Source organism: Anoplolepis gracilipes, unplaced genomic scaffold (genome assembly GCF_047496725.1).
Source record: "Anoplolepis gracilipes unplaced genomic scaffold, ASM4749672v1 Contig21, whole genome shotgun sequence".
NCBI lineage: Eukaryota > Metazoa > Arthropoda > Insecta > Hymenoptera > Formicidae > Anoplolepis > Anoplolepis gracilipes.
Window position 1 is genome coordinate 331,843 of NW_027328671.1, and position 27,884 is coordinate 359,726.

General features: G+C 28.9%; 1 protein-coding gene across 3 annotated transcripts; it reads right to left on the reverse strand.

Annotated features, from left to right (window-relative positions):
- On the reverse strand, nt 1-27,884 carry LOC140675826 (epidermal growth factor receptor kinase substrate 8-like). Of its 3 annotated transcripts, none has more exons than XM_072910437.1 (10): nt 27,516-27,682; nt 11,620-11,693; nt 10,924-11,159; nt 9,905-10,238; nt 8,481-9,697; nt 6,993-7,110; nt 2,722-3,186; nt 1,766-1,940; nt 1,549-1,684; nt 1-1,479 (listed from the first exon to the last, which is right to left on the reverse strand). In XM_072910437.1, exons 2-10 carry the CDS (start codon nt 11,663-11,665, stop codon nt 1,381-1,383), a joined length of 2,826 nt encoding a protein of 941 aa, XP_072766538.1. In that variant the 5' UTR covers nt 11,666-11,693; nt 27,516-27,682; the 3' UTR covers nt 1-1,380. The 3 variants fall into 3 exon arrangements, with proteins under 3 accessions (XP_072766538.1, XP_072766537.1, XP_072766536.1); XM_072910436.1 differs by lacking the exon at nt 27,516-27,682 and adding an exon at nt 27,731-27,884 and having other exon boundaries at nt 2-1,479; nt 8,481-9,700; XM_072910435.1 differs by having other exon boundaries at nt 2-1,479; nt 8,481-9,700; nt 27,516-27,681.

Below are 27,884 nucleotides of genomic sequence, written 5' to 3' on the forward strand. Positions count from 1 at the left end.
TTTTGCAGGTATAATATAAATTTCTGATATGTCATATTGATTACATATAGATTAATCTTTTAATTACCATTTTTTAATATCAGTTTTATGATTTGATAACAATTCTCTTTTTGCAACATTTAAATTTAACTTTATTTTGCTTAACATGTTTTGCTGTCTCAAATAATAAGATTCTATTTATTTTACATATATATATTATTATGTATGTGTTTATAAATACATATTAAATTAAAATGCTTCAATTAAATTCTCTTAATTCAAATATCGCAAACTGGGTATCGCTGGGAAACATCCTATTTTTATGCTCGAGTTTGTTAAAATATAACAAACGGATAATATATTGCTTGTATTTTTTCAAAAAGAAAAAAAACATCACAGGTAATTTTTATTGTATATAATACATGCTTGTATCTTGTTTAAAATCTTTGGCATACAATATTGCTTTGATTTGCTGTGTTAATATTATTATCACAATATTTAAGGTAAAATAAAATATTTCAGTTTAAAGATATTTTCATCGATAAAGTTTAAAGATAGTTTTCGCGGTTTGAAAATTCTTTTTATGATAAGTTTTTTTCTATTGAAAATTACGAAAAAAATATATTATTTTATTTTACCCTTCATTCTCTTGTCACGTGATAATTTTCGCGTGATAAAGTTCACATATATCATCTATTATATACATATAGTATTTCACATAAAGTGTTATAAAGTGTTTTTGACATCAAACAAAAAATGTTTTAAACAAAAGTTATGGAGTTTTAAAAGAGAAAAAATTGATAATTTTGAATTTTAACTTTAAAGGTCATTTTTCAAGATCACGATTTTTTTCTAGTTTTTTAAATAGGACCACACTAATAGTTTTATACAAATCGATTCCTTGCAATATTCAACATTAAAAGTTATAAGGATAGGATGGCCAAAATTGAATAATTTAGATATTTTATATTTTAATTTGATAATATTTTTTACATATAAATTATAAAATATTTCGTAAACTATCCTTTATAACTGTTTACATATTGTAAGGATTCGTGTAAGAAGTTAAGTTGAGTCCATTTAAAAAAAACTAGATTATATTCACATAATTTTGAAACATTACTTTCTATTATATATCTTTTATTATATTTATTATATTATTATATAATTACCTTTTTAAGGTAATATAATTATATAATTATATTACCTTAGTTATAAAATTCAACATTCAAATTTTTCTCTCTCAAAACCTTAAAAATTTTGTCTGTAACATTTTTTGTATAGCGTCAATTTTCGGAGGAAACATCTGGTAATACTTTATGTAAAACACTACATTTGCATCATTCCTGCACAGGAAGGCGGAATGTAAGGAACATATGGTTCATGACATAAGTATATAATTCACTGTTTGAAATCATCAGCCTTATCGTTTAATTTCTCTGCTCTTTGGCGCGCTTTTTCTAAGATCTGCTTGAGTTCCGATGACCGAGCTGTTTTGTACTGAAAATAAAAATTTTACTCACAAGAAAAGTGACGTAGGATTGTCTAATTCAAGATATATGCACTTACCCCGCATTCGTTTTTCGCTAAAGTTAATTGACCATTAAGTCTGCTTCCCTCGGACAATCCGCACAATTGCTCCAATCGTCGTCGCGATAAATTAAATAATTCCAATCCATTCACATTTTCCAATTGTTTGCAAATTCTGCAAGTAAGATAAATCGTTGAGTGATCAAATCAATCCGGTGCCATATTAAATATTGAGATAGATGAAGTCAATATGTACTTCTCCGAGAACCCTTTGGCCGCTAACCAGGTTTGAATTTCCCGAGAGGTCGAGTATTGATTCACCCAAATCTCACGCATATCACTGCTGAGAGAAGAAGAATTCGCTTTCTTCTCTCGGAACATTTTCAAGACAAACTTCAGCTCTTTTTGAACTTCTTCTTGACCGGAAGTGCCTTTTATAATCAGGTAAGATGAATGTTAACAATACAAAAGCTATTACTAACAGTTGGAGATGTAAAAATTTTTTTTTCCCAAAAAAAAAGTCGAAAAAACATTTCTTTATTTATTAAAACAAGCTTAGTTTCTTTCAATATTTTTTAAAATATAATATTATAATTTTTCTTCATTTCTGTTAATATAGTAAAAGAAACACTAAATTCTTATATTTTTAATTTATCTTTTATTAAAAATAATTTTAATGGATTAATGAAGTTTTAACAATTAAAATAATATGGAACATATAATTTGAATAATTTTTAGTTAAATGTATAACAAAAATTTTTATGATGTATCTAATTAAAAATTATTTGAATTATGTGGTATTTTTTAATCACAAAAATCTTTCTTAATTCTTTAAATCTCAGTAAAATTACTTAAAAAATTAATTAAAAATATAAAAACTTTAATTTTTTATTATACTAAAATAGTGACTCTAAAGTATATTTTTTATGGCAACCTGTATAACCATTGAAATGCGATCTACATTTAAAATAGTGATACTTAGCGCAAATTTGTCATCTAAAAAATAAAAAATAATGAAAACTAAACTCGCAATAATCAAAACATAAATATGTTAAATATTTGAGAAAAAAAAATTGTTTGAAAAAACAAAGCTTGCTTTTTTTCACAAAAAAAGTGTATTTAATGAAGAAAAAATTTTTGTTTTTTTTATTTACATTTCTATTGAGAGTTAAAATGTTCTACGCAAAAAGTTAAAATTTGATTATAACTCACTATTAAAGAACTTGATACTTTTGGAAACCTCCGTTTTATTGGATGTGGAAAATGTCGAGGGCGCAGATTTTTGAGTTTGGAACAGCGGAATGGAACCTATTGGCGTTGGTGGTGGTGGTGGAGGTGGTGGTGGAGGCGTCGAAGGTATCTTCGACGAAGCTAATGCAGGTGATGCGGGTGCTGATTTCGCTGCAGATAACGCTGATGCTAATTTCAGTGTAGATAATATTGGTGCCGATTTTGACGTAGCTAGTGTTGATTTCGAGGTAAATGTTGGCGAAGAGGATGGCGATGGCGACACCGATTTATCGGATACTTCATCTGATACTATATCACGAGGCGGGGAATGCACCTCCACGATACTTTGCTGTGTTTTGAGCTTTCCGTGCGATTGAGAGGTACTCTCGATAGAGGAAACACTCGACCTGCTGCTGTCACTGATGGCGTTGTAAGCATTAATGTTGTCTATAAAATAATTTTTTGCAATATTAATTTAAATTACAAACTGCCATGCGATAAAGAATTATTTATCGCAGGAACATTTCATTGCTGTAGGTACCAGTGAACTCAAGCCTATCTATACTGGAATGGCTAGTCCTTTGTTTGAAAATGTGAAGAGCGAGAGGGGAAAAAACTGCCATTTCCCTCTTTTTCTAGTCTTGTACTATCCGAACTAAAAAAACATTAGCTTATTCAAATGTGCAGTAATAATCTCCACTACAACCAGTTAATAAGTATAATATCAAAGAAATTATAAAATAGAAAAGAAAAACAAGATTAACAATGTAACAATATTGTGCAATAAAGAATTGTATAAACTATAAACAATATGGTTTATAAAGTAGACAAGATCATAGAAAATCATTAGCCAATCAGAATTTGCTAAACGAGAAGAGAATGGCAGCTTTTTCCCTCTCACTCTTCATATTTTCAAACAAAGGACTAGCCATTCCAATATAGGATAGAATTCACTGGTAGACATGTACACATATGTATAAATCATAATCAATCTAGAAAAGCTATTAAAAACATGAAAAGACTTACCCCAAAGCTTAGAATACAGACACAGATAGTCTTTGATGTATTGGACGAACAAACATTAAGCATAGTTTAAGCGCTACAAGTAACAATAGTCAAAATTTTCTACAACTTGAACAATTATAAATCGGGATAATAAATTACCATTTGTTAAATATACGTGTTAAATGTGTACAATGTATTTTTTATCACTGCACTAAACCAAGTGTTCGTGTAAAATATGATGAAATATTACTACAATTAAGTTTAATTAATCAATTTATAGGGAAGAGAAAAAATAAAAGAGACGACGATACTTCGAACAAATATAATCTGTAACTGCATATATTTATTAACAATAAGAGTGATATACATAAATTACAGTGTAATGAAATACTGGACATAAATCGCATCCCCGACCCACTCGTGGACACATATCTATACAAATGTAGATTTAAGGTTTCCATCGTAAAAAGAGAAAAGATAGGAAATAAACTGTTTACATCGTAAAATTTCTTGTAGAAATTATATATGTCGTGATTTTCGATTACTGCATTTTAGAGAGCATTTTATCAACATATTATATTATAGTTGAACAATAAAGGAGTGAACAGAAGAAATACATCTATGACAGGGAAAGATTATATAATAAATGCTTTCTTGTCCACGATTATTGTTTACGTGCGAGTATATTGCTGATTGATTTCTTGGTCCACTTATTATTATTAAATTCAACACTCGATATTTATTTTATATTATCGAATTTAAATATATAATAATAAATAATGCAAGCTAAGAAGTGATGAGTATTGATTTGATGATATCAATTTCGTATTTTATGCTTGTACCTTCTATTATTATCTTTTGACATAATATAAAGATATTTAGAGTCAATGTATATTGAAATAAATTGAATGAAATTCATATAAATATGAGGGAAAAAGAACTGATTATATGAGAAAAAATTTTCTTGTTAGAGAAATTATAAATATAAATATAATTTCTTTTTTTAATATTGAGTTGGCAAACATCTTTTATTTCTGATTTTTTTTCCTCTTCTTTTTTTACTATTTTCCTTCAATTATTTGTACAAGCTTATTTACATCGATCTAATAAATACAAAATGCATGCGACGACATGTACAAGCAGAATCGGACAAAAGATTTTTTCCTTCAATAAAAGCTATTGATAAAACAGAGCGTGCAATAAATGTCAAAATGATATTATGATATCAGAAAAATTTTTTGTTCTCTCTCTCTCCGTATTTGTCGTTGGATTCTTATCAAGAGCTTTTATCGAAATAAAACTTTTTCTCACAATGAAATTCCCAATATAAAGACAAAGGACAGACACAGCAATTCTGCTATAGTTTCAATGAAAATATAGTATAGTATATTAGAATCTAACTAATTTAATTTTGCTGTTCAAATAAAAAAAATTTTTCTCGACAAAATTAAAACATTATTTCGAGTCAATCAAAAAAATGATGACTTTAAATGTATGTAATTTTACTTTTCAAAATGATCATAAAGCAATGTTTAAAAAATGTTTCTTTTATAAATGCATTTGATTTCAAAATTGAAATTTTGTTGTTCAAAAGAGACTTTCAACTTTAAAATGCTGTATGATACTGATTGATGTATGATCATTTATCGCAAAGTTACATACAAATTTCATTTTTTTCGATCGACTCGAAGAGCTTTAATTTTATTTAGGAGTATTGCATACAAATACACACACATACAAAATATATATAATTACACGGTCTGTTCAGAAGCGTTTTGAAAATTTAGGTTGTCGTGATTAAAATATCAAATTTCATAATGTGATCAATAATTAAAAGAGTGCGCTGCAGAAAAAATTTTAAAAAAATTAGTCGCACCAGATTCTGAACAGACTATGTGTGTGTGTGTGTGTGTATGTATATATATATATATATATATATACACATAATATTTGAAAAGCAAAATTATACAGGGTCTCGAAATTCGCAAATCAAAAAACTATAGCAGAAAAATTTTCGAAAAATTAAATTAAAAAGTTTTTTTTTTTGATTTGTGAACTTCGGGATTCCTTATGTATGTATATAATTTCATACTTGACATAACTTGCATTGCTTTATTTGTATATATGTAAGTATTTGTATATAAGTACTGTCTAACGAGAGAATGTTCAATGGGTTAACGTTTCCATAAAATATAATATAATACGCATATATGTATGTATATGAGTGTGTATACATATATACATATATATATATTTCTTCATTCTGCTATTATAAAATTATATAATTAAATTTAGTTAGTCGATAAATATAGAGAATATAATATATGATGATAATCTTCAATAATCATACAATTGATAAACAAAAATACAATATTAAAAACTCCGGTAATTCTCAACTAAGTTAAATGTCGGACTTGATAATAGTCATTACTGTTTTCTTTACTTATTGTTATTTTAAATAGTGTTATTTTAAATATTAAGGAGGAAGAGGGGGGGGAGGAGGTTGACAGTCACTACTACTTGATAATTCTAACTTTCATATTGTGCATATTGATCAATTAATAAAATTCATATCAAACGAGCTTCAATATTGGTATATATCTTAGCTTTCGGATATATCATTAAATGTTGAAAAATAGTTCAGTATCTTCAATGTCATATTTTATTTTTGATTATTATCAATCATATCTTCTATGCTAAGCGCGATAAAAGAAATTGAATAAAATAATCAATCATCGAGAATAAAAATATTATATGAATATCCACGTAATAGAACGAATTATTACTACTTATTGTTGGTTCTCACATTTAGAGAACTTCTTTTTATTAATGATACCTTCTTTATATGTACACGTTCAAGAGAAAATCATCAGATATTACAATATTCTTCGATAAATGCGCTAATTGGAACGTGACGTGAACAATGATCTAACATGGTTAATTATGCTAATTCATTTACATACTAACGTAATGCGCGTTTCCTTATCTCTTATGTATATCAACTCTCTTTATCAGATTTGATATTATATTGACTTTAGTGGCCTAACCACGCCAATTAAGGCAGCATCTTTCGATTTTGAAAGACATTTGTTGCTCTAAAATCGAAACTTATTTAGAGAGAAAACGCTGGATTTTATAATTTCGTAATTTTGCTGAAAAAATATATTAGGAATTGTTCCACAATTCGAATAAAAATATAGAACGCCCCTGCAATCGCAATAAAATAGCTTAAAAGTATCGAAATTCACCTTTTTTCCCAAGTCTTTCTTTTCTCACCCAATCAGCAGGTGCTGGTGGCGGAATCGCATGTGCTCGATGCGTAGCTTCCGGTCCTGGACTAGTGCTGGTTCTTTCGAGCTCCGAATCCTGCGACATACACGCAAAATGCTATTTTATAAATATTAGAAATTTATAAAATTTAATTTGATGTTTTAATCTAAAGAACATTAAACTTTTCGATTTCTTACTATAATTATATTAAATTATCATGCGATCATAAATCGTATTATTGTACAATAATAAAGTATTACAATTCCTCTGCAGCACGATATATTCATGGAATATTGTTTTGCAAGATTGGAATATTGCATGCAATATTCCTGAAAGCTTATCACAATATAGATATGTCCGCTCCCAGACTATATTATGCAATATTTCTATAATGATGCTGATATATTTCTGCTACGTGATACTATATTTACAAAATATTGCAGAATATTTCTTATATGCATAATACTTATTTGTCTAATTTTTAAACAAGTAGTTCAATACGTGAATTTCCTATGTTAGGATTGTATCAGAAATTAAGCTGATAGAAAAATATATATAATGTTACTATAGTTGTGTTGTATTTGCAGGTTTTAGATACTCTTATAAAAAAAAACCTGAATACGGAATAGATAACGCATAGTGCGTCACATAGCGGTAAGCAAACAAACTAGCAAAAGATATGTGAGTGTATTATAATATAGCAGTAATATTTTGCAATATCTCCAATAAAATATTAAATTTATAATATTTGCACAATATTGCTGCAATATTTGTAATATGTCACAATACTGAAATATTCATGCAATATTTTAGCAATATTTCGTGCTGTAGGGGTTATTATATGTTTCAAAACTTTTGCTAAAATGAGCATTGGTTATCTATAAACACAATTTTATTCACATCTCAGATAACCAAGCATGATTAATCTTATTGATTAATCATATTGCTGTCATGTTTCCAACAATAATACAATTATTGACAACAAAACAGCAACTGATTCAAACAGTTGATTATCTAGAATTCTTTACGCCACTCATAATTTGGTAAAAATTGGTAAATTGGTTTAATCCGGACTCCCCTCAGGATTTGCCGTGTATATCAACTTTTTTACAACCCTATACCTCCCTTTTTCTCAACTGTCATCTCCTGAAGGAGGATGGTTTTATCCCTCTAACTTCAACCGCAGAGTGCGTCTTATCTGCAAGTCAAAGGGACCTACTTTTTACTGCTGGTTCTGAACGGCCTAGATAGAGGAAATTTTTGTGGCAAGATACTCTTTGGTGGATTGCCATTGCCATCCGAGAGGTGGCGATCAAATTAAATCGAAGAAAAATTCGAAATTTCTGGTCGGATTTGAACCCGAGATCTTAGGCACAGCAAGCAGACGCACAACTCACTGTGCCAGAATCGCATACTACACCACTCATAATTATTCATCAATAATCTATCTATCAAAAAATTCTCACCTCGTAGTTATAGCCGTGACCCTGCCTCGGATATCTGCTCGTATACAAAGGATTGTTAAAGACATCATTGTCACCAGCGTGAGCGGTGGAATTGTGGGACGTAACGATAGTGTGTGGCACGTGAGCAACCTGTCCCCGAGAATTCCTCGCCTTCCACCATTTCCTGCTGTCGTCGAGGATCTCCAAATATTCGCCCCTGACCACGGTGAGCTCCTTGTCGTTGTTTGCCGTTCGTGGATAGGTGACTTGCACGATCTTGGCATGGCGTGCTGCCAATTCGTCCAACCAAGCTTCCTGCGCTCTGTCTATACCGGCCGACGCTCTGGGAGCTCTCTCAATCGAATCTACAGAAATGTCGCTATGCGCCCTAGTTTGGTCTGCTCTTTCCTCTCTACCATACAATTCTGAACTAGGTCCGTAATTTCTGTCAAAGTACTCATTACCGCCACGCTCTTCTCGACTGTCGTATTCTAAATAATCGCTGCTGTAATGTGACTCGTCCACATCACGGTGATTATAATAAGGGTCATTCTGTTGTTCCGGTAATTCGTCTCTCTTCTGTTTATCTGCATTTAGCAAAGACGCCAAGTGATCATGGTCTCTATCCTCGGGGATAGGATATTCCGGAGACCAGCCATCCATGAAGATCGGATGGTAAGGCGGTACATGACCTTTCCATTGATCACGCGGTATTAGCCACGTGTCACCCAGTGAGTGCCAGAGTTCGGTCTCTTTGCTGGTTACACAGTTTATCAATAAATTGACAGCTTCTCGTGTAAGGAGCGGCGACACCACCTTACTAGGTAAATTCGGATCGTAATTGGTGTCGTGAGATGCGTCTACGATGAGCGCGAGCGGCGTAAAGAGAAAGTGTACAAGCTCCGGAGCATTAGGATCGTGGATGTGTGCCTTGAGCTTAGCGAGCAGATTGAATGAGAGCTTGAATTTTTGAAATATATCAACAAACTCCATCTCAGGTGGTGGTTTCGCTCTCATCGTTAGCATACCATCACCGAGGTTTCTCTTTTTCGATTTCCGGTTACGTCGTCGACGTTCCAGCTCCCGTGATGCAGCAGCTGCATGCTGCAAACGCGCAATGAACTTCTCGATGTCATCAAAGCAATGGTTCAGAATCGTCACATCGCGCTCGTATTTCTCTGACGATGTCGATGATACCTCGTCATTGTTTTCTTCCCGGGAAATGTCATTCTGACCGTCTGCTATGTAAATAAATATACATAAAAATATTCTCCCTGTATTAACACTCTTAATCTTTGGTTAATTGATATTAACACTATTAATCCTTAGTTAATAAGAAACTTGTGAGTAAAAAAGATGGATATCAAACTGGTATAATTCTCGAAAATTAAAATAAAGACTAATTTCGCATATAAAATATTAATTTTCGATAATTGTATACTCACCATTCGCTGTATTGAAAGTGGACACTTGTTCTCTGACACCGTTTAGAGGTGGTTCCGGAGGCGGTAAGGTCGGCGGAGGTGGAATGTGACCTCTGTGAGCTCTGGGTGAACCGCCCGTAACAAGTTTTCCCGTTTGTAGTATCTTCAGGTCCTCAACTAGATCCTGTGCCGATACACTCTGGCACTGGAATATATGCATCTCTACTCGCTGTCCGGAACCGCTGTCGTCGCCTACCGTGAAGACTAAAATATTATTGTACATCTCCATCGGGTCCCTTGATGTGAATGCCGTTGGTTCCTGTATTGAGGAAGCCGGAAACCGTTCCATGACAGCCTAAAAATTTTCAATATATTATTAAATAAAACTGTCATTGATTGTACTTCTTCGTATAAAATGTCAAATTAAAATGTTGATACAAATTATGCAAATAGTCCTCAACTATATCAAATAATTTCGTTTACATTATCAAAAATAAAAAGTATGTATAATTTTATTTTTTAAAAGTAATACCATATTTGAATATAACTGAATAATTATACATAATAAAAACGATTTCAGAGATTTTAATGACTTTGATATATTCCAAGTAGCAAGTACATGTCATTTTGACGTCAAAATTTGATCAGTTGGATCCAAAAATGACATAATGTAATGACGTGAAAATGATTAATGTCACAGATGATGACATTTCAAGACGTTAAAAAGATTCAGGTTCATGACCTTGACAATATATGTCAGAGTCATTCAAATTTGTGAGGTTGCTTATTATACAGAATTACTGAGGAGTTTGAAAAATATTATTATATATTGTAATATTTGTATAGTCTTAAGTATTTTGACAAGATCATTATATTTTCGAGAGAAAGAGAAAGATCATAATAGTTTCTACAATTATGCAAACGATCGAGAGAACATGATGAAAAGTATGAATTTAATTAAAAATATTATCAAGTCCTATAAATATCTTTCTCAATTTTTAAAGTATACTTATAAGTGAAATAAAAGAGATAAATTTTACCCCTGTTTCATTGTCCATGATAAGAACCCAGTTTCGTTCGAGACGAAGCTGCATTTTTTGACTCCAGATGCCATTACTTTTCTCCAGTTGTAGAAGTCGGCGCATACCATCAGTCGGAAACATAATACCGGTGTCCTTCGTGACGGTGAATGTGGCCAAGTGTTCCATCATATACGTCGATTCCGAACCGCTGGCGCGACCGCCAGAAGTACTGGACGGTCCGCTAGAACCGCCATCTAAAATATGAGGTTTGCTTTTAATTAACTCGGTCAAAAAAAACCCGACTCTTATTTCTTCTCTTATTGTTCAGTTTTCAAGATAATACAAAATATTTATATAATTTTTTATGATATAATACACAAATAATCCTTTTATAATTTTTATTATACAATAATAATTTTCTTCCTTACATAATTTTTTTATTATAGCACAATCTGATTAAATTTTTCTTTTCCAAACATTCCTAATTTATTCCTCTTATTTATTTCTAAAATAATACAAAATATTTTTAATTTATTAAATTATTCTAATTTGTTATACCATTTATTTTATTCTAATTTTTATACATTTACATAAAGCTCCTTATTTCCTTGTAATTTGCAATAGTAAATAAATCAAATAAAATTAGCAGAAAAATAATATTTTAGCAAATGATAATTTACTTTGAAATGAAATTAATCTAGTACGATTACTCACCTTTGTTATAAGCGGGACTGTGACCACTATTGTAGTACGGCATCATAAACAGGATATACCGATCCTGATTATAACTGAAAGAGAGAAGTCACGAATTAGGAATTGTATGTCAGATACGTAATAAGTCGTCACGGGCGAGGGCAAAGAAAATCTTAATTGGCCTTCAGGCTTTGCGTTTGCCCGTTTAATTTATTCACATGCCGTCTTTTTATTCCGAATCACAGAATTAGTCGTAGATATTGGTGTTGCCAAGCGTCAAGCACAGCCAGACAATAGTTTGTATTTAATAACTTAAATGATAGCAACATATTCGCGTTGTGCGATGCATATCTGATGCAAGAGTGAGTCAAAAGAGTGTCATATTTGGCGCTCAAAAAACTAACACACCGCTGAAGTGAAATCATTTCATTGAGCCCTAATTTATTTAACGGACATGTCTGGAATTCTTTTCTCTCTCCTCCTTCTCCGTTATCTTCTTCTCCCGGTTTATTGAACTTTATTGTTGAAGGTGAAACTTTACATTCAACGAAGCTAATCGTTCGCTTCACTCCTCCTTCAGACACTTCACTCCTCATTTAATTTGCATCCATGTAATGTTGCTCACTTCTTATTTCTTATGAAAATATATACAGAATATTTCACACAAAATTTATAGGATTCCAAGAGAAAAAAAGTTAATAATTTGGAATTTTAACTAAGGTTATTTTTCAAGGTCATTGAAAGATCAATCTAGTTTTTTAAATGGAATGCAAAGTTTCTTATACGTATAAATCGATTCCTCGCAATATGCGGTGTAAAAAGTTATAAAATCATAAAATTGAATAGTTTACAAGATATTTTGTACTTTAATTTGTGATAATTTTACATAAAATATGTATATCTTGTAAAATATTCATTTTTCGATTATTTTATCTCAATTCTTTTATTCACAAAATGATGAGAAATCAATTGTAAACAAAGTCACTTGAAAGTCAACACATCTTATGTGGTTGAATTTATTCTTTTATAACCTACATCATTGCATTAATAAAAATATCATTTCACTAAAAAAAATATCAATGACCTTGAAATCTCATAAAAGATAACATATAAAAAAATTTTTATCACAATATTAATGTCTTTGTATCGAACAATTTTCGCTTTTGACTTTTGTTCGTATCATCAAAGCAAACAAAGATATTTTAACTACAAATGCTCTAGTTAACCCTTTGAGTCACGAATTTTTCTACTTGTCAATATTTTATAAAATTTGATATACAAGGGTTTTTGGGGTCGCTGATTACGAATCCGTTGTCAGATTTTCAAAATTCAAGATGGCGGATCCAATATGGCAGACGAGATTTTCAAAATTTTACTCCTGCCATATTGGATCCCTGTATTAAATTTTGGAAATTAAATTTTTTTTCCTTTAGATTCAGATTCTGCGATCTAAAAAAACCTTCAGAAAAAAAAATTTTAAAAAAAATACAACTGTTACTTTTAATTTAGAACAGAAAATATTGTTATATTTTTGATCAAAAAAAGAAGGATTTAACAAAAACAAGACGCTGGAAAATTCTAAAAAAATTCTGAAAAATATTTTAGAGTGTACTAAGATTATAAAAAAATTGCCGTATTTATTGTCATAATTAGTCAGATTAGTAGAAAATGTACTTTTTCGTAAAAAAGTACTAATTTTGACTATTTGTTTATATATGATATTTTTGCAATTAACAATTAATGACGGTTCATATTTTTTTACACTTATTGATGTTCTAGAGACTTTGTAGAAACAAAAAGTCCGGTATTTGTTGATAAAAAAGTAGTTAAAACAATAAAAAACTACGAAAAAAAGGTGGGTCTCTGGGTGACCCGTTGTGACTCAAAGGGTTAAAGGAAACACCCTCTGTGTATGTGTATATATATTATATAAACAAAGAAAATGAATTATAGAAACTTGAAAATAGAAACTTATTCTGATAAGGAAAGTTATTTGGTATATAATATTGAAACCATTGTGGTTTGTTAAAGCAACATTTTTCCCTTCATTTTTTAACAGGAAAACGGGAAAGTGTCGTGTAGATTAATGCATCACAAAATCTACAATACACGTTCGTCAATAATTACTCCTAATAGGCGCGAGAGAAACTGAGAGAAGATGACGATTAGTTTTTGTATAACTATGCGTGAGGAATGTGAAATTCTGAATTTGTTCCAAGAGAAATTCTTCCTTAGTCGTTCCTCGAGTTAATCACATAAGCAAATGCATGGCTATAAAGTATCTTTGTACTTAAAGAGTAAAGGCCATGACACATAGAAAAATATAAGCAGTAAGCAAATTCTTCAATTACAAATATTCTGATCGAATATTGTCACAGATCAATTTGAAAACATAAACAAATAAAAAAATATTTATTTGCTTTCTGCTTATATTTTTCTATGCCATAGTCTATAAATGAATTACACAAAGCTAAATTTATCGATTTCGACATATCTATATTGTTATAAAATAACAGACTGTTAAATCAGCCAATACTAAATCAGTTCAATACATAGAAATTATCTATAAAGAGATGATCATTAAATGATGATAATTAATCTCATGATTTGCTTTCTTACTAATGATTGCAGAGCTATAATATTTGAAGGCAGTTTCGCAATTTACGATAGATTAAACATCATGGCTTGAAAAGAGAATTATTATGTGACAGGAGACACAACAATCAGTTTTCATTTTGTGCGGTGATAGAAATGTATGTCAGCTGTGTACACATAATATACTATGCCTATAAACAGCTGTATAAACTTTATAGTTTTTAAATTTCATATAAAAATTATGGCATTATTGACACAAATATGTATATATATATATATATATATACATATTTGTGTCAATAATGCCATGATTATTATATGAAATTTAAAGAATATATAAGAAAAAAATATATATACAGGATGTTTCATTTTAAGTGATAGGGTCGATTATCTTGCAAATCGATAATTTTATTGAAAAATGTTTCAGAAAAAAGTTGCATGGTTTGAAGGGTGACATAAGATGATACCATTGGTTTGACCTTGGATAGTCGTTTGAAGGTCGCGTAAAGGTTATCTTTAATTTCTTAAATGGAAACTACTATTTTTCATTACATATTCTTGTAACTTACCTCAAAGCTTTCCAAAACACTATAATAAAATATTTTTTCATTAATACACTATAATAAAATATTTTTTCATTAAATACTTTTCGAGTTATAAGGCTTCAAAGTTGCAATATTTTGACATAAAATACAAGATATCTCGTAAAATATTCATTTTTCGATTATCTTATCCTAATACTTTTATGCACAGAATAACGAGACAAATCAATTGGCATAATTAAAACACATAATTATGTTAAAGTAAAAATGTGTAACTGCTAGTTGCAAATTCAGATTTTTTCTTAAAAATAACTGTGTGTATTTTCTTTACACCAATTGATTCGTCTCATTATTCTGTGCATAAAAGTATTAGGGTAAGATAATCGAGAAATGAATATTTTACGAGATATCTTGTATTTTATGTCCAAATATTGCAACTTTGAAGCCTTATAACTCGAAAAGTGTTTAATGAAAAAACATTTTATCATAGTGTTTCAGAAAGCTCTCGAAGTCAGCTACAAGAATATGTAATAAAAAATAGTAGGTTTCATTTAAGAAATTAAAAATGACCTTCACGTGAGCTTCAAATGACTCTTCAAGGTCAAACCAATGATACCATCTTATGTCACCCTTCAAATCATGCAACTTTTTTCTGAAACATTTTTCAATAAAATCATCGATTCGCAAGATAATCGACCATATCACTTAAAATGAAACACCCTGTATATATATTTATTGATGATGGTTTTATTTTATGTATTTAATATCAATAAACAAAAAGTTAGATTATAAATAAATAAGATCAAGGCTCTCTTTTATAATAAACTAAACGGTTGATAAAGGCAATAGAGTTTAAAAAGTTAGATTATGATGACGTATTTTTATAACAAAATATTTAAAATGTTCTAATAAAAACAAAAAAAAAGATAAAGAAAAAAAAAGGAAAACAAGAAAGCAAGAAGAGAGAGAGAGAGACAGATTAAGAAAGAAATAGGTATTGGTTTCAATAGTCAAATAAGTAGTGATTTTCATTTTATTAAAAGTATTATTTTATGTATCAAGTATTATTTTATGTATCAAAAGTCGTACAGTATATCATCCAAACTCACCAACTAACAATAAGTTAATAGTATTGCGCAACAATATATGACTCGATAAGGATTTTTAATTGTTGTCTGTAAAAATGTGGCTTATATATATATACAATATATATGTTTCTACACGTAACAAAACACTTATTGAATTTTTCTGAAATTACGCTATTACCTTGGTTGTGGTTGCGACTAATAAGAAAGAGAAGCACTGTCAACAAATGGACTGATGCATCTGATACCTTAGCTTTTTATACTTATATTTTATACTTTATTTCTTCAAATTTTCAGTTTATTTGCCAATTTTCTTTTGGCAAACGTTTAAAATAGAAGATATTTAAGAGAGAATATATTTATAGAAAACTTAATATATAGAAAACATTTAATTGTTACCATTAGTATAACAAAAATTTATTATTTTGCTATCTCACATACATTTATTTTATTATTTTTATTATATATAAATCATAGTTATTTATATTTAAAATATTAAGTAATTATTTTTTCGAAAAATAATATTTATGGATTTGTTTACTTTTAAGGGTCCGAATATTTTTAAATCAATTTTTTATTTATTTAAAAAGATAGATCATTTAAACATTCTAATTTTTTTTATAATTTAAATATTCTTATTTTTTTATAATTACTCATCTTTTGTTATACATTTTTTTTGTATGTTGTATGAACAAGTCAATGATCTAATATTATGTGTCTTTGAATTAACCTTGTGCAAACAAAATTCAAAAAATATACCATAATAATTAAATACATATTTTCAATATGCTATCAACTTTTAAACATTTATCAAGAGGAAAAATAAATAACAAATAAACTCTGTTTATAAAGTCTAACTATTAATAAAAAATTTACATACGTTTTGACACTATTCTGCGCATTATATCTTTCGGCATTGTTGGCATGTAAATGTTTTTTAATATTCCTCAAAAGAAAGAATCTAATAAATTAAGATAAATGTACTATCAACAAATATGTTTGCATCTCTTCTTATCAGTTGATGCTTAACACTAGATGCTAATTATACTAATATTACAAAGAAAACAAGTATTGATTATAATATTTTGACATAATTTTTATTTTATTATTTATTTTCATGTTTTTTCACAGTTTGTTAATATTAAGACTATTAACAGAATTAAAGTTTCATTTCATAATTGCCTTAATAGTTATCTGGAAAGTAATGACAGACATTGGGAATATATTTTTTGTTATCAAAATACGTTTTTTAAATTTTTCGCAGAAAATTAATTTAAAGACATTTCAAGGTATAATATTTTAAGTCCTTAGATTACCCATAAAATCTACAATAAATAAAAAAAAAAAAAAAAAAAAAAAACGAATATTCCAAAAGTCGATTTATAAACTATATATTTATATAGGTTTTATAATTTTAAGTTAACTTTTCTTTAATTTTGCTAAGAAAGAGAAATAATTAATCTAGCAGAATGTACATTACAAAAATAAAAAATGCACACTAAAAAGATGTTACAGAAATTATATAAAATATTGAATATAATTGTTTCACCTCGAGTTCTCTCTCACGCATTGTAGGTAGCTATTCGACTCGACGTGAAAGAATTCCTGTTCACGGTGTGGTTCTAATGCTCGCGGGCATAAGAATCTCGACAGCGACCTAACGTACAGTAATCATGGCAAAAAGGGAAGGGAAAAGGAAGGAAGGCGAGAGTGGGCTTCAATGTGTATGTCTCTCCTCGATATTAAAGTTGTCAATGTATTTTCTGCGTGCCAGAAATTCCTTATCGCCCTGAATGTCAGCTTTCTGCTTATAATGAAATTTTAATTTTAATTTAATGTAAACTATTCTCATTAACATATTTCCTGTTCCATATATATATATATATAAATATTAAAAATTCAAAATGAGTTATAATAGAAACTGTCATCGCAAACAATACACAAACACATAAAATATGTGTGTGCAGAATATATAAAAGTATCTTCCATTTTTATAAAAATTAAAAATATGTGTATGTACCGTACTTTTTTCTTATAGGTATAAATAAAAATATTAAATTTATGTAATCTACATATATTAATAATAAAAAGACATTTATCATTATTTAAAGGTATCTTCTATTTTCATAAAAATAAAAAGTATGTGTATGTATTGTATTTTTTTCTTATATAAATAAAAATATTAAATTTAAATAATCTATATATTAATAATAAAAAGGCATTTATCATTATTTAAATATTTTAAATTAAATGTCAATTAAATACATATTATACAAATTAGAATAAAAATATAAATTAATTCTCTTTCTCTCTCTATTTCTCTTTATTTATTTATTTATTTATTTATTTATTTATCTATCTATCTATCTATCTATCTATCTATCTATCTATACCAAAAAATGTATTAAAATATAAGCTCATATTAGAAAACTCTAAAGGTGATTATTGTTCATAACAATTGTTTATAACAATATTGGAAATATTTCTTTATAAAGTTTATAGATATCAATTTTGAGTATGTTATTTTGTTAAAATAAATTTTTTTCTCTATCATAATTATTTCATATTATTTGTATTTATTTCTATACATTTCTGAATGTTTCGTACTCGAAATTATACTATTATAGGTCACATATTGAATTAATTTTGCTGATACAAATAATAATAAAAAAATATGTAAGTTTAATTTAAAAAATATCAATCACTTTTAAAAAAATATGACCTCAAAAAAAATTTTTTGTTTATTATAACGTTTGTTTCTTCGAAATAAACAATTTTTTCCTTTGATAATTTTACGTTTTTTCATTAAAAAAAATAAAAATATTCTAGATACTTAAGTAAAAAATAAATTGATAAGTATATAAAAATAAAAAACTAAATTTTATACTGCAGATGTTACTTCTTTTTAGAATCGAAGTTTGTCGAAATACACATGATTCAAAATTAAGTTGTACTTTAAAGAATATTTTCGACAATACAATATACCAATACAATTATGTTTTGATGAACATGTATGTACATACATGCTACTTAACGAAAGTTTAAGCCTATGTTTCAAAAAATTGGGCTATTTTCAAACCGCTACAACTCGGCAAAAAGCAAACATTATAAAAATTAAAAAATTTTGAAGTTTCAATTTTAACACGCTACCAGTAATTTATAAAAATTTTTTTTATCTTCTCAGTTCTGTGTCTTAAAAAAGGATGTATTTTTTCCTTAAAATTACATATTTTTTGACATTCTGCAGCTCAATAAAAAAAATTCTTTCGAAAAATTAAAATCAAGTTTTATGACTACAATCACAAATTACATTTTATCTGTAAAACGTATTTTTTTAATTTTTCCATGAGTTTTTTGGCTGAGTTATACGATTTTGAAACCTGTATTTTAAAAAATGAGAAAGTAAAACAATTTTTAAAAACTATTAATACCATATATTAAAGTTGAAGCTTCAAGTTTCAAAATATTTCTTTAATTTTTTGTCTGCAATGATTTTTCGTCGAGTACCGACATCATTTAAAAAATATAATTTAGTTTATAACTCAGTCAAAAACAAATCGTAGACAAATTTTTAAAAAAGCGTTTTATAAGTAAAATGTTTATAAAACTTAATTTAAATTCTTCGACAGAAATTTTTTTTATCGAGTTGTAGAGTGTCAACAAATATGTAACTTTGAGGAAAAAACAGTATATCTTTTTTTAAAGCGCACAGAATTGAGAAGATTAAAAAAATTTGTTAAAAACTACTGATAGCGCGTTAAAATTGAAATTTCAAAATACTTTTTTAATTTTTTGTTTACAATGATTTTTCATCGAGTTTGAAAATAGCCCAATTTTTTTTAAATACGAGGTATACTCATAAACTTTTGTCAGGTACTGTACATGCGCGAATGCGCATTTTGCATTGCGCGTTCGAGAAAATGTCATCCGGGAAAATATAATTCCATCTCTATCACTTCTCCTGTATTTTATCTACGTATCTTTCTTTAGCTGTGAATTAAAATCTGTACAAGAGTTTAAATTTTCATGCGCTTAGCAAACAATTCTATCAACTCTTGTCATTTTTTTAGATTATATTCTTATTTATCATTGACTGCAGTATACAATGTGAAAATTATGATTATCTTCATTTTAATAAAGATTATATTAACCAATATTGATAATATTAATTCATAGATAGAAATATATTTTTATTTATTTATAAAAGATTTACTTCTTTGTGCATAGAAAATTTAATTCGCGATCTCGCTTTTCTCATAATATATATTTTGCAACATTTGTTTGGACATTCATGTGCTTCAACTGTGTGTGTGTGTGTCTTTGTGGGTGTGCGCGCGCGCGTGTGTGATAAATAATATTATTTCGCACCGGTAATTTATATACAGGGTATCCCATTTTAATTCCTCCAGTCGAATATCTCAAAAACCAAGCTTTGGAGAGAAAAATGGTTCAGACATGTGTTGTATGATTTCGAGGGGGCCATAAGATGGTACCATTGGTTTGACCTTGAAGAATCATTTGAAGCTCACGTGAAGGTCATTTTTAATTTCTTAAATGAAACCTACTATTTTTTATTACATATTCTTGTAGCTGACTTCGAGAGCTTTCTGAAACACTATGATAAAATGTTTTTTCATTAAACACTTTTCGAGTTATAAGGCTTCAAAGTTGCAATATTTTGACATAAAATACAAGATATCTCGTAAAATATTCATTTCTCGATTATTTTACCCTAATACTTTTATGCACAGAATAATGAGACGAACCAATTGGTGTAAAGAAAATACACATAGTTATCTTTAAGAAAAAATCTGAATTTGCAACTAGCAGTTACACATTTTTACTTTAACATAATTATGTGTTTTAATTACGCCAATTGATTTGTCTCGTTATTCTGTGCATAAAAGTATTAGGATAAGATAATCGAAAAATGAATATTTTGCGAGATATCTTGTATTTTATGTCAAAATATTGCAACTTTGAAGCCTTATAACTCGAAAAGTATTTAATGAAAAAACATTTTATCATAGTGTTTTGGAAATCTCTCAAGATAAGCTACAAGAATATGCAAAAATATATATAGAGTGTTCCATTTAAAAATTCAAAATGACCTTCACGTGACCTTCATGTGACTCTTGAAGGTCAAACTAATGACACCATCTTATGTCCCCCTAGAAACCATACAACTTTTGTCTTAAACATTTTTTCGAATTTTCCATATTTTTCGAGATATTTCACTGGAGGAATTAAAATGGGACACCCATACACACATATATATGAAAAATACACTTAATAGTTTACAAGCTGATAAGCGTGCCAAATTTTAGAAAATGTAAAAAAGATATTAAAGAAAGGGGACAGCACGGCAATACAGTTGTAATCATTCACGATCAATGCTGCACATTACAGTAACATTCCGTCAATAATGATACAACATTGAATATTTAGCATAATTTTTATGTTGAAATTATGGCCATCTCTTGATTACATTTCGTTATGCACGGCAGCCCATAAAAATTTTTATAGATATGATTATAATAATTGTAATGATTATCAATTACTACTGTATATTTATTTTATGAAATGTTAATATTGCGAGATTGTTGTCATATATAATATATAATATATAAATATAAAAGTGAATGATCATGCGTGAATATTACGTCATTCTCCTTGAACATGTGGTAATTATTACTTAATACACTCAAATACGTTATATCTATAGATCCGATAGGAGGTATGTGGGATGCATATGCAAATTACAGAAAGGGTAGAAGACTCAATAAGAATATATAGTCTGCATGCAATCACACAAAGTTACACAAAAGACAATTTGATATTTCAATATTAATTAATTATTAATCAAAATCAAATTAGTGCTTATTTATACATTTGTTTCAACATATTTCAATAATATTTTAAAAATGCATATAAAAAGTATTTTTTTCAGAAAAAATATTTCAACAAAATCAGAAAACTCACGGAAAGTTAACCTTGCGTGAAAGATATTTTCACACGGAACTATGTATGTATATAAATGAAACTTTGATCGTTTTCCACTCTTATACATATATAAGATCGGAATGCCGGCAGCACCAACAAGACATGTTGAAAGTAAATACATACATCGCGGACATGAGTCTCGATATAAGCGCTGAAAAAGTGGAAAGAAAGTTGCCAATGCACTTCGCATACCTACATTGATCCGTTCGCGTTGAGTTGCGAACAAGTTTCGCAGTGAATGGACCAAACCACAACCCGAATCAACTTTTCACTTGACCACTTGGCTCGTTGATTAATCATTAAGAATTAATTCAATCTTCGCAATCAATCATCTGTATGTCGAACGAATTTGTACGTTTATTCCCATATATATGATTCAATATATATCCTGAGATCAAAAGAATATTTATTTTAATTACGTGCTTCATGTAAATCTTCCTTGCATTTAACTAAATAAATATAAAGATATGAGATATAGTTTAATAAACATCCTTATATATATAAGGAAAAAAACCGAATAAAAAACCAATGAGTCTAGAAAGGAATTCAAGATAGTTTTCATAATGGTAAACATAATTTGCGTTTCCGATATCTTCCGCTTTTTTTCTCTCTTTTTTACAGTGTAATGTCTGCGCACGAAAAAAACACTGATGAAATGTTCGGAATATTTTACAATTAGTATAGAAACCAGTATTAGAAATTTATTTGACTTTACTAAATATTACTCAGAAAATATAAGACTTTCTGTTTTTTTTTTTATTTCATTGCTGTAACAAGTGTTATAAAGATAAAAATATTAATATCAATCGATAAAATTCTGCGATAAATAATCTATCAAGTGTTAGCTGTGACTTGTATAATATTTTGAATTATGAACATAGTACAATTATATATTTATAGAAATAACATGATTAACAAATAAAAATATTTATAAGTAAAAAAGTTTTTAATGTTTATAAACAGATGGTGAAAAATTATATTGATGGACACAAAATATGGATAAGAAGTATTCTCAATGTATGTCATGAAATCGCAGACGTATTAAGAGGTCAACAAACTATTGCTATGTGCAGCTACATTTTCTATGTATGCTAGATTATGAGAAACATAGTTATTAAAGCCAATATGTACGGTATAAAAACAGCAAAATTCAACGAGCAAGTTTCAGAATAACATTATGTTAAAAAATATTAAATTAAAAATAGAATTAAAATTTTCAAGATTTTGAAATAATTTTTCTATTATAATTAAAAAAGTGTCTCACTTTTATATATAAAACCATCAATAAAATTATTTATATTAATAATTTTTGCTTTATTTTTCATCAAAGAAAATACATATTCAAATTAAATTGCATTGCGATGATCTCATTAAATATATAGATTTAGCATAATTTGTAAAAATAGCCTTCCTCGATTTATAATACGTTCATCATAAATATTGAAATGACGAAAACTCATACGTGCAGTAATAAACATTCGCGATCTGTGTCACGATGCTAGTCTCACGTGGGAGATTACGTAGGCACTTCGTAGGCGTGAATTACAGGTGTCATTTGACGATGGGATACGAGAAATGATATGACAAGACTTGCTTGGATGAGCTCAAGTGGATTACTGTATGCTATTTAATGTCTTTTTCCCTGTCATGGTTCAAAGAATTATATATAAGGAAACGTGGGGTAGAACAACACCGCGGGGTACAATGGTGCAGAGTCGATATCTTTTTACAGAGATGCTACCATGTCATGAAATATGTTGCAATTATTGCTATTAGGTGTTTCTTTCTCCGTGCTGTTATCAGTGGTCGCAATATTTTTAGTTGAAAGTTGTTATAAATTATTTAATGCACTTGCTGTGCTCTCCGCGACTGAGTTGTAATTCTTCGATATATTTACATAAATTAAACAATGATAAAATTCTATTTTTTATTACCGTAAATACATTTATGTTTTAAAATAATCTTTTCTTATTAATTTCATACTGTGTCTATGTAAATATTGATTAATTATAATTTTTTTTTATCAAAAGTAAATAAATACGTTTTGAGGCTTAATGAAATATTAGCCCACAAAATGTATGTTGTACTTTTTAGTTCTATACTAGAGAAAGAAAGAAAGTATACATAGATGCTGTCTTTCAAAATTAATACCAAAAATTATTACATTAAAGGATATTTTTCCATGTTTTAAAAATATTTATTATAACAAGAGAATTGTTTTTATTTATTAATTTATAGTTATCATTTAAAAATACAAATCTATATTCTTATATTCTATATATCATATTATAATATACAACTTTTAAGAAGTTTTAGACATCAATGTTAATGAAATAAACAAATTTTGGAGGTGGTCCATTATTCCCCGCATGAAAAGCATATCACGAAAATCTAGGCTTTTACTAAATCAATAATCTCGTCTATTTAAACTATTATTTTATAATAAACTTGTGTTTTTTCTTACAGTGGATAATCCAAAGAATATTTTTAGTAAAAAAAATCAATTTATTTTTTTTTAATATGTTGAAAACTTGCTCAATGCTTACGTTGGCCGTTCTACCTCACGTTCCCCTACATATCATCGTCGGCCGTTTGGAACAAAGTTTTTGTCTGATTTCGGTAACGACAACGTCAATCTCGATATCAACACGTGTCCGATCGAATGTAAACATACGTGAAAACATGATATTCACGCAATATATAATATGACAAAGTCTTGACGTCATTCATTGTCGATTATGTATATGTACGTACAGCACGTCATTACTGATTATTATAAATGGCAAACAATGCAGTTGTGTGTGACACAACGAAGGAATGCAGATCGTAAATGTCACGAACGAGCAGCGACACGAGATTAAAGCTTAACGGAAGGCTGAGGAATGTTTACAGCTCTTCTTCTCTTACGATGTCTGTCGTGAACTTTTACCTACTCAATGAAAAGATGCCAACATTAACGTTTTTCATGTGATTTCAAGTTACAAATACTACCGATTACTATTTACAAATAACGATGCTGCGTTTCTAACAATAAGTCTTAACAAATACAATAATCGTTTCTTACAAAGTCCTCGACATATTTGAGAAAATCAAAAGAGAGACGTGATAAAAAGAAGTTATTGTAAATATGGAATAGAACGTTCACAATTAATATTATTATTGTAATTTACCTTTGTGGAGAATGAACATCTATATAATATGATTATATAATTTATTTTCATTCAAGTATTTTTTTTAATTCTAATACTATGTTGTGTTGTATTATATTTCACCATATATAGTTATATGTGTACGTGTATGTACATGTATGTACAAACTAAAACTTCACAGAATTAAATTATATAAGAATATCATTGATTATGTATATTAAAATAATTATCATATTATAAACTCATATCATAACATTAAAATATGATAAACTACATAACTTACAAATGTAGGTAATTATATTTGTCTATTAGATATATAATTAACTATATTGTTTCAATTAAAATTATTATTTAGAAATACATAAAATTATAAAATGTTGATTGTGATTTAAATTGTGACTAAATGCTTATCATCGGTAAAAAATTAAAATTTCACACAATAAAATTATTTGATAGAATAAAAGAGGATGATCAAAGGTCAGCGATCAGTGAATCATCAGATCATCACACAGATCACGATAATGATAGTCCGATAAGAATTGGCGAATCAATACTACAATAGCTATAATAATCGATATCGCGCGTTCATTATAGATAAAGCACATTAGTACGAGGAAATAATCTTTGTGGCTACACATTACAATTAGAGTGTTTCTCCCATAATCACTAAAAAAATTAAATTCATCAAAATCTCACATTTAATATAAACTGTAGCTTTTTTAACTTTCTCAATTGTAATTATTGTTATATACTGTGTCCTACTTTTTGTTATCGATTTTATGTATCAAGCTTTTTTATTAATAATAAAGATTAATAAAAACGAATAAATGTTTTTTTTTATATTATTACGAATAAATGTTTTTTTTAATATTATAGATTTAGATTTTATAATTGGATTTTAAAATATTAAACTGATATAGAGACTCGAGAGAAATTTAAACATACCATACGTGATCTAGATACAATAACATATCCGACAATTAAAACATGACATACCATCCAATTAAGAAGCTTACCTTAATTTCCAAAGTACTTCGATCTTTAATTTTTACTTAATTAGTTAGAAATTTACACTAGAAAACAGCGTAAACTCTATTCTGATGTCATTGAAAGCGTACAGTCGCACGCACGCACATGCATCAGCATACTATACACGCACTGCGCACGCGCGCATACACACACACATACACACATAACATTCCGATAGAATTATTCCTAAATCTGTCAGAAAAAAAGCGGCGGTGATTTTTAATACACAGAAATTTCTTTCTTTTTTTATACAAAATATCAAATTATTTCTTCAAATTTTATGAAAATAAAAGTATTAGGTATGTGTATATATATTTTTTATTATTATATCTAAAAAAATTAAGCACATTCATTTATTTAAAATTGGAATGTCAATAGAGATAATCTAATTTTATTATTCATTTTATTGTTAGTTTATTTCCTTAAATATTGTTTATCTGATTTTTAATTGTAACTTTGATTAAAACTTTCACGTTAGTCGAAATTAAATTTTGTTCTTCAAAATTACACGGTTTTCTCACATTTGCAAAGTTTCGATGTCATGATCAGGAATTAAAACGTGACGCTATGCAGCGAACATAACAGTCGGAAATAAAAAGTGTTAGCTCTATATTCCTTCAGACTTCTGCGTTTGTGACCTCTCCGGTTGCAACAGATATTCATATTGCCAACAGTCATACCACATTATAATGCACTAGTTCTCATCGGAAAAGAAGAAGATATTCGTATTGAATCTCATGTCGGTATTTTAGTTATATTTTCATGTCGGTGACATGAACGGGAGTTAAGGAGGAATTGGATGGATTTGAATTACGTCAAAAGTTTATAAATCTGATATTAGAGATTCATGAATATGACATTACGCAAAGTATTTTTATCCTTTAAAACCAATAATTAATTTGCGCGTTAAAGTAAAGATTTGTCCTGTAGAATTAAAATTATTTTTATGAATTTTTATATATAATCATTATAAATTTTCGTACTACAGTCATTATAAAAAATTCGATACAAAAGCTCGATACAAGATAATATTTACGATTTCGGGAATTAAATTATATTCTACATGGCAAATCTTTACTTTAATTCACAAATGAATTATTAATTTTATGTTTTAAAAGGCTAAAAATAAGTGTTTTGCGGAATGTCAAATTCATGAATCTCAAAATATATTAGCTTCATTAATTTTGACGTAACTGATCCGTCCAACTTATCCTTAAAGTAGTACGGCCCGCACCTTTTACCAGGTGATTTTTATATGCTATGCGTCTACTGAGGCTCGCTCGTCATCATCGTAGACGAGCACGCACAGGCACGCAACCAGGGCGGCCATGCATGGTGCGGAAGGTGGCAACAGGTGCGCGTGACCGGATGATTCGTCCTAGGTCGTTGCAACGATCGGTGCAGAATCTCGTGTTAGTAATTCTCAGAGTACCACAAGTATATCCTCAATGAAGAGATACACAAGATCGTTCCGTGTACGCGATATTTGCTCGAGAAGGAAGGCGATTACTTACCTATTTACAAATTTTTCCCAACGCGCCCAGTGAACACACGCACTTTAGAGACGTTGACAGACTCGGAGGGAGAGGGGTAAACGGGAAGGAGGGGGAAGCTTACGGATTCGAGGCGACAGACAGACACGCGGCGAAAATTACGTCTCGAACATGCTCGACCGCAAATACTCCGGCGACTAATCCGACTTGATCGCCGTCGATCTACGCATCCTTACCTGTTCCAGGTAAGCCGCACATAACGCAACGTGTCATTGGCTGAACATCGAGCAAGACCAATATGGCGGTCGGACTCGTTGGAATCGGCAATCTACGCCGTGGTCATGCCAGGATCGTACAGAAAAATCAACGTTGCAACAGCTGATGTGATTC